General features: G+C 40.2%; 1 protein-coding gene across 6 annotated transcripts in view; it reads left to right on the forward strand.

The window, feature by feature from the left end:
* Positions 1-7,669, forward strand: part of eps8a (EGFR pathway substrate 8a, signaling adaptor) — a 226,022-nt gene extending 218,353 nt beyond the window's left edge. For all 6 annotated transcript variants that reach the window (XM_063072453.1, XM_063072450.1, XM_063072452.1 and 3 more), the window contains one exon: positions 6,709-7,669. In XM_063072453.1, the coding sequence (XP_062928523.1) occupies positions 6,709-6,825 (117 nt within the window). In that variant the 3' untranslated portion in view covers positions 6,826-7,669. The remainder of the gene's footprint in view (positions 1-6,708) is intronic.
* Positions 7,670-8,171: the final 502 nt, after the last annotated feature.

Consider the following 8,171-nt stretch of genomic DNA (forward strand, 5'->3'; position numbering starts at 1 on the left):
CTATTTGGCTAGAGGTGCAGCTTCTTCTGGAGTGCAGGTCTTCAAAACTGCAGTTGGGATGTTATCTGATGTTGCTTTACTCTATACAGTGATCTTATAGGAAGGATGTTATTGAGCAGGAAGATAAAAAGGGTGTGGTTATGAGAGTAGGTGGAGAGAGTATAAAGGGAGTTCACCAGCTTGTTATTTGGTTGGAGGATTTAGGTTATGGGGAGAGAATAGGTAGGCTGTGCTAGGGGTAAGAGTGTGAGAGATGATATGAGGGAGTTAAATAAAATTCTAAGAAGCATAAATAAGGGAGATGGTCAGAATATTTTTCTCATGGTAGGTGTATCAAAAATAAGAGGACATTGGTTTAAGGTAAGAGGTTGGAGTTTTAATAGAGGCCTGAGTGGAGATATTTAACACAGAAAGTGGTTGATATCTGGATCTTGCTACCAGAGGAGATGTTGAAATCAGATACAACCATTTTGTTTAAGATGCACTTTGACAAGCATAGAAAGATGCAGACCTAATGCAAGCAAGTGGAATTAGTAAGGATGAGTAAACAGATTGGCATGCACATGGAGGACTAAAAGGCATCTTTTCATGTGGGCGGCATGGTAGCATAGCACAATTACAATGCCAGTGACCTGTGTTTAATTCCACCACTCTTCGTCAGGAGTTTGTATATCCTACCCGTGACAACGTGGGTTTCCTCTGAATGAGACGTACGGGTTAATTGGTCACATGGGTGTAATTGGTTGGTGTGGGTTTGTTGGACCAGAGGGCCTGTTACTGTTCTGTGTCTCTACTTAAAAGCTTTAGGACTCTGATTTAGTTAGTTTTGCCCCAAAATTCAACTTGCATTTTGAATTAAAAATACTAAATAAAATTAAAGTAATTAAATAAAATTATGATATTCACTCAAATATGTTACTTCAGCTGTCACGTTATACAAGTGGTCCTATTTTGCTTAATACTACGTAATTACTGCCCGTAATGCCGCTGGCACTTAGGGCAGCAATGAAGGCTCTCCATCTCTGTCCTTGTCCATCTTCTCTATTGTGCCCACATGTGGTTCAGGGTCCTCAGTTTTCTTAATATTTTGGACAGAAATTGATGACATCTGAAAGGAAACTATATTTCATTCATATTTTAAACTATTGAGTTCTTAACTCGTACTCTTCACCTTGGAAGTAATACGAAAATACATTCAGGGTATTTGCTATGTGCGCAGACAGCCTTGGCAAATGTTATTCCCAATTAATGAATAAGGAATTATGGAAATATTTTTCTAGTTGCCTAATAATAATGTTTGCACCAATGGATTGTGATCTTCAATGATTATATTGATTATGTATCTACTACTAAAACTCTCATGCTCTGTCTGTCTGTTTGTGACCTCCAATTAGCGCAAACGGTGCATTACAGCGGCACTTTTTTTGGTTAAATCGAATTAAAATGCGCTAACTTACAGAATGCAGGCAAAGTTCAGGGTTATATATTTATATAAAATTGCTCATTTTCAAAAATCAACAGGCTCCCTTTTAACCCGAGAGCTGATGCACCATCATGGAAATTGAGTCGCGACAGCCCGACGCATGCGCACAGCCAGCCTCAGCAGCGACACCTACTGGAGCAAAAGGGCAGGGCAGCTTTATTTCGAGGGGTCACATTCTACTAATCACCATCAGCATGTGCAGGATTGGGACAGATCTAACTGCCACCCATCAGTAAGAGATAATTAAATCTTATTGTAATGACGTACTTCGAGACACCCATAAAACCCTTTACTGCAGTCAAAGGACAGCGGTGACTATATCACATCCATTTAGGAGATCGCCAACCACATCATCAAGAATAATCAGCATCCTTTGGTGTTAGTGCTTCGTATCTTCTATCCAGCATTAGGGTAGAAAAAAAAGGTTAGCCTAAATATGCCGCGCGGAGAGGGAAGGGAGACATTATGGGCAAGAGATGACGCCAAACGTCGTCGAGAAGCAGCAAGGAGAGGGAGAGAACAAGAATCAGATGAGGCCAGGGCTGCACGACTCCAGGATCAAAGAGTCAGGACAAAAAAAAGATGAGATAAAGAGACAGGAGGAGAGGCATGCACGTCTCCAGGATCAGAGACAAACAACAAACAGCGGAAGAGATGAAGAGACGGGGGATGAAAGGACTGCACATTTCTAGAATGACAACAAGAGCCACAAGGGTGGCAGATAAACCAGAAATGATGCCATCAAAAGTGTCCTTCGTTAAACAAGGAAGAGCTATATTTGCTTTGCTATGCGTCGTTCTTCTTTATTAAACTGAGGTTTTCTTCTTCAGTTTCCAAAGCAAAGCGATACCTATAGCATTCAGGAAAATTTAATGTTCATTCTGGTCACATCAGACTGCACTACCCTTCTCTCAAAGGGTGCCCCAATGGGTCACCCTGTTGTCTAGTTTAATTATAAATATGGATTGGACACTTGTACTAAAGAAGTTTATTTCGACTCTGAGGACCTTTTTAAAATTTAGTTTTTGCCATCACATTGGTTAAGCATAGTGACTTTTTTTTTCTTTGTCTACATTGCTGTGTTTGTACATTTAATAACACAGGTCTTGAATTTGGTCATAGCAGTGAAGACAGTGCAGTTGCTTTTCAAGATTTGGTGTTATAAATGCACACAGAATGCTGTTTTGTGAAAACAATGGCTATACTTGGAAGCTGGTAATCACACACAAGCTTCCATTGTCATTGGGAACAGAAAGATCTTATTTTGTCAAAAAATTCTAGTACTTCATTTAGTTGCCTTTTGTAGTGGCACTGTGGCAATGAATTACGTGAAGCAGTAGCAGATTTGTTGCTGTACTAGATAAATGACCGAAATGTTATGGAAAATATATCATTTTGCACTTTAGGATCTTAAAAACAAATTTATTATTAAACTTGCAATGAATCTAACATTTTATTCCTTAAATCTGGAGGCCCAAAATTTATGGTTGGTAGTGAAGTGATGGCAGTTACTGCTAAATGGGACAAAAGTTCCTAGTGCTGTCCCAATGAACTTCGATCTAAGAACTTCTGTCTATTTTTGCCACTCGTGGTTTTGGAAAAGAGTAAAATGGATTGGTTGCATCTATCATTATAGATTAACAACAATTTAAAATATTTTTTAGGCAGGAAGCAAATATTTTTTAAACATATCAAGTGTTAAATGAAGTGCTAAATTTGTGATCAAGGTAGAAACCAAAATATATTCTCAAAATTGTCAACAGCAGGAGATTCTGCAGATGCTGGAAATCTTGAGCAATACACACAAAATTCTGGATGAACTCAGCAAGTCAGGCAGCATCTATGGAGGAATAAACAGCTGATATTTTAGGGCCAAACTCCTTCATCAGGACTGGAAAAGAAGGGGGAGGAAGCCAGAATAAGGTGGGGGGAGGGGAAGGAGTTCAAGCTGTCGGCTGATAGGTGAAGCCAGGTAAGGGGGAAGGTTAGTGGTTCGGGGAGGGGGAATGAAGTGAGAAGCTGGGAGGTGGTAGATGGATAAGGTTAAGGGCTGAAAAAGGACAGTGGACCATGTAAGAAAGAAGAGGAGGAGGGGTAACAGAGGGATGTGATGGGCAGGTGAAGAGAAGAGGTGAGAAGAGAAAAGAGAAGAGCAGGGGTTGGGGGAGGATGAGAAATATCCAAAAGTCTGAGAAATTGATCTCCTTGCCATCAGGTTGGAGGCTATCCAGACAGAATATGAGGTGTTGCTCCTTCAACCTGAGTGTGGCCTCATCATGGCAGTAGAGGAGGCCATGGACTGACATGTCTGAATGGGAAGTTGAAATGAAATGGGTGGCCACCTGGAAATTGCATGTTTTGTGGCACACAGAGTGAAAGTGCTCAATGAAGCAGTCTCCTACTTATGTCGGGTCTCACTGATGTAGAGGAAACGACACTGAGAGCGCCAGGTACAGTGGGTGCAGAGTCACTGATGAAGTGTTGCCTCACATGGAAGCACTGTTTGGGGCCTTGAATGGTGGTGAAGGAAGAGGTGTAGTGGCAGGTGTAGCACTTCTGCTTGTCAAGGTTAGTGCCGGGAGAGATCAGCAGGGAAGGACAAGTAGACAAGAGAGTCACTTAGAGAGTGAGCCCATTGGGAAGTGGGAGTGGGGACAGGGGAGATGTTCTTACTGGTAGGATCCTGTTGCAGATGGCAGAAGTTATGGAGAATGATTTGGATATGGATGCTCGTGGGGTGGTAGGTAAGGACCAAGGTAACCTTATCCCTATTATGGTAGTAAGGGAATGGAAGAGAAGCAGGTAAGGGCAACATCATTGGTGATGGAAGTGAAGTCTGTTTCTTTGAAGATGGAAGATAGTTCAGATATTCCAGAATGGAAAGCCTTATCCTGAGAACAGATGTAGAGTTGGAGGAAAAGGGAATAGTGTTTTTACAAGTGACAGACTAATAAAGGGTATAGTCAATGGAGCTGTGAGAGTCTGTAATTTTTAACAGATAGTCTGTCTCTAGAGATGGAGAAAGCGATATTGAGGTGACAGAAATGGAACATGTAAATTTGAGAGCAGGGTGGAGGTTGGAGGCAAAATTGATGGAATTGGTGAGCTCAGCCTAGTGCAGGAAGCAGCACCACAGCACTCTTCAATGCAGGGCTGGAGGAGTTGGGGAGTGTTACCAGTGTAGGCTTGGAACTTGGGCTGTTCCACATTGCCAATGAAAAGTTAGGCGTAGCTTGGGTCCACGCAAGTGCCCACGGCTACTCCTTGAGTTTGAAGAAAGTGGGAGGAACTGAGAGGGAAATTTTTGAGGGTGAGAACCAGTTCTGCCAGAAAGGAGGGTGGTAGTGGAGGGAAACTGGTTAGGTCTGTTGTCTGGAAAGCAGCAGAGAGCTTTTGGCCTTTTTGACGGGGGATAAAAGTGTATAGGACTGGGCATCCATAGTTTCCTGGCCATCTTTTTATGCCATAGGCACCTACCATTAATTGAGGGGTCTGTGGACCCCAGATTGGGAACCCCTGGTGTAAATGAAGCGATCAGGGCCAGGGAACTTAAAAGGATTGAGAATGTGCAAAGTGTCACAGATGTAGGTAGAGAGGGACTGAATCAAGAGGAACAAAATGGAGTCGAGGTATGTGGATATGAATTCCTAGAGACAGAGACAGGAGAGGGCAGAAAACAATAAGTCTACCCAGACAGTCAGGTTTGTGGATCTTGGATAGGATTAGTTTGTATGGCCAGATGGTTTTCTAAGCGATAAATATAGTTTAGAACATTATTAAAGCCTCCTTTCAACCTATATCCTAAATGGAAGATTTTCTCCACTTAAAAATAAATATTCATATTAGCTTGTGATTTCAGCTTAATTGTACTGGATTACTGATTATTTCTGCTTTAAGTTATATGCACGATAGCTCCTGAAACTCTGGTCAATGAGCAAAGAGCTGATGGGGAAAACCAGCAGTTCTGACATTGCCAGTGTTGGCGCATGGCCAAGTGGTTAAGGCGCTAGTTTTGAAGGTCACTAGCTCGAGCCTGGCTGAGGCTGCGAGTGTGTCCTTGAGCAAGGCACTTAACCACACATTGCTCTGCAACGACACTGGTGCCAGCTGTATGGGTCCTAATGCCCTTCCCTTGGACAACATCGGTGGTGTGGAGAGGGGAGACTTGCAACGTGGGCAACTGCTGGTCTTCCATACAACCTTGCCCAGGCCTGCTCCCTGGAAACTTTCCAAGGCGCAAATCCATGGTCTCATGAGACTAACGGATGCCTATTATTATTATATGACATTGCCACAATATGACATGTGATTTCAATCAATTTTCCCTTGCAAATTTATAATACTTTTAGGAGGATGAGTGGATGTGAACAGGCAAGATTTACAAATTACTGCTTAGATCAGGGTTGAATATCTTGTAATTTGCATTTCTCACATTTTGAAATGAGAGTAGTGCACTGATTGATTGAATTCTTGTATGGCCATTTGTAGCATTGTTGGTATCTTTAATTATATATAATTGGTAAGGAATAAAAAGAAATCTTGATGCATTGAATTTAGTCATCCGTTAGTTGAACACTTCCTCTGGAGATGTAGTCACTTAAGGTGGCAGTTGCTGCTCCTAAAAGGGCAGTTGTATGGTTGCAGTCGAGCTCTTTCACTTACAAGTACACAGAAAGTTAGCTGTGGAATCTTACAGCACGGTAAGAGACCATTCAGTGTCATTCAATATTATGCAGTCTCTTAGAAACAGCTATCCAAGGAACCAGAGTGCCTTGCTTGCAATGTACTATACTTGAAGTCCTTCAGTATAAAATACCACAATATGAACCACTCAGGAAGAGGGAATTGGGAAATTGTTAATTGTACTGTCATGCCAGAGAGAACCATTTAATGATTTTGAGAATGCTGCAATCTTATCTGACTATAAGATCTAATTGAAGAACCAGTTGCTTTAATTGATATTGGTCTTTAAATTGAAAATCATTAGAAAAAAAATGTTTACGTGCTTTTTGGCATTCTCAAAAAGAGTATAAAATTCATCAAGTAAAATTGTGTTCAGAATTGTGAATGTGAAATGACACAAGCCTTGTGTTTTAAACTATAACATATTGAATGTTAGTATTTGCAGTGAAATTGAGAACAGAAAAAAATCGAGATTCTTCTCTTTTCTCTTCCACTAACATTCTATGCAAAACCATAAACCTTGTTTATCTTTTTGCCTTCAGGATAAACGTGGGACATCAGAATTAGAAGAGATCATGAAACGGAGGCAAGAAAAACTCAGTGCTGCTGGCTGTGACTCTGGAGTGGAATCTTTTGATGAAGGAAACAGCCATTCATGAAACGTTATGATGATAGTTTTTTGCATTCTAGGAAGTGACTGAGAGATTATCTAACTTTTTTTCTGAAATTATGCACAGAATGCACAAATTGGAGGAACAGGGAAGTACATCTCCCCAAAGGACAAATGTTTACTATTATGGCACAGTACAGAATTATGTAAAAATTTGTAATTCTTAAAATTCAGTGGATCTCTTGCAATCTTAATGTTGATTGCATTCTTTGAATATAATTTAATATTCTGCTTGGTTTATTATGCAGTGAATGAGGTATGTAATGTTCTGTTGTAGAATGATAAAAGGGAATAGGATTGAGTGTTTGAGTCACTGTTGTCTGCCAGTTTTAATTTCAGAAGATTAATTTTGGTATGAAGCACTTAAATGGTTTTTCTATGATTGGCATTTAATGTAAAAATACCAAAATGTCATTGTAGATGTCACTGATTTAATAAAGCAGTTTCTTTATCTTATTAAATACACTATTGTGATCTAAAAGCTTGACCAGAAAGTTGCATTAAACACTGAGCTACTTTGCTACTGTACTTGGTGTGAAACCTTTTAGAGCAGAAGTGAACAACTAGCAACACTACCCCACCCCAGAAATCTATGTAATGTTTTATTGATGTTACACATAGCCACTAAAAGATTTCACATGCAAGTTGTCTTTTTCACTGTCTGAACTTTAAATTTTGTTATCTTGCTGTAATTTTATGAAAACATGCTGAATTGAGAATGTTGTACATTTGAGAACTTAAATCCATTTAGAAGGATTTGATATTGTATTTGTATAGTTTCATGGTGCCTTTTCCATACAATTAAGCTATAATTCTGCAATAAATGGTATATACTGCTACGTTCCTTACTGTTCATTTAATATTAAGCATTTATCTCCCACAGCAACACAATGTCTCTGTAATGTATAGGTTTCTCCTTAAATCTTCTTCTCTGCTCCTTTACCTAGCATATTTTAATGATCGTCATTTGGATTATCTGACTTTCTGTCCGTCCCATGTCTCATTTTATTTAACTCTTTATGCTTTTCCCATTTGAACTTGCCAGTTCTTTAGGTTTAAATGGGAAAGTACAGTGCCTAAAAAGCTCAATATTAAGGCCATCATTGTTTAGAATATGCATCAGTTATGGCAGCTCCTCTCTTCCCTCCGAAGCAGCAGATGAGTGGCGGTGGGGTAGGTTGATGGTTCTGTAAATGGATGGATTTCAGTTGCTCTGCAGAATTTGGTGGCAGGACCTGATTGCCAATATTTCTATCTGTAGTTCCTGGTCATGGCCCGTTACATTGATGCTGGCAATTTAATGGGTGGACTTGTGAAAAGCCAGAGTTACAGTGC

Source organism: Mobula hypostoma, chromosome 20 (genome assembly GCF_963921235.1).
Source record: "Mobula hypostoma chromosome 20, sMobHyp1.1, whole genome shotgun sequence".
In the NCBI taxonomy this organism is placed as follows: Eukaryota; Metazoa; Chordata; class Chondrichthyes; order Myliobatiformes; family Myliobatidae; genus Mobula; species Mobula hypostoma.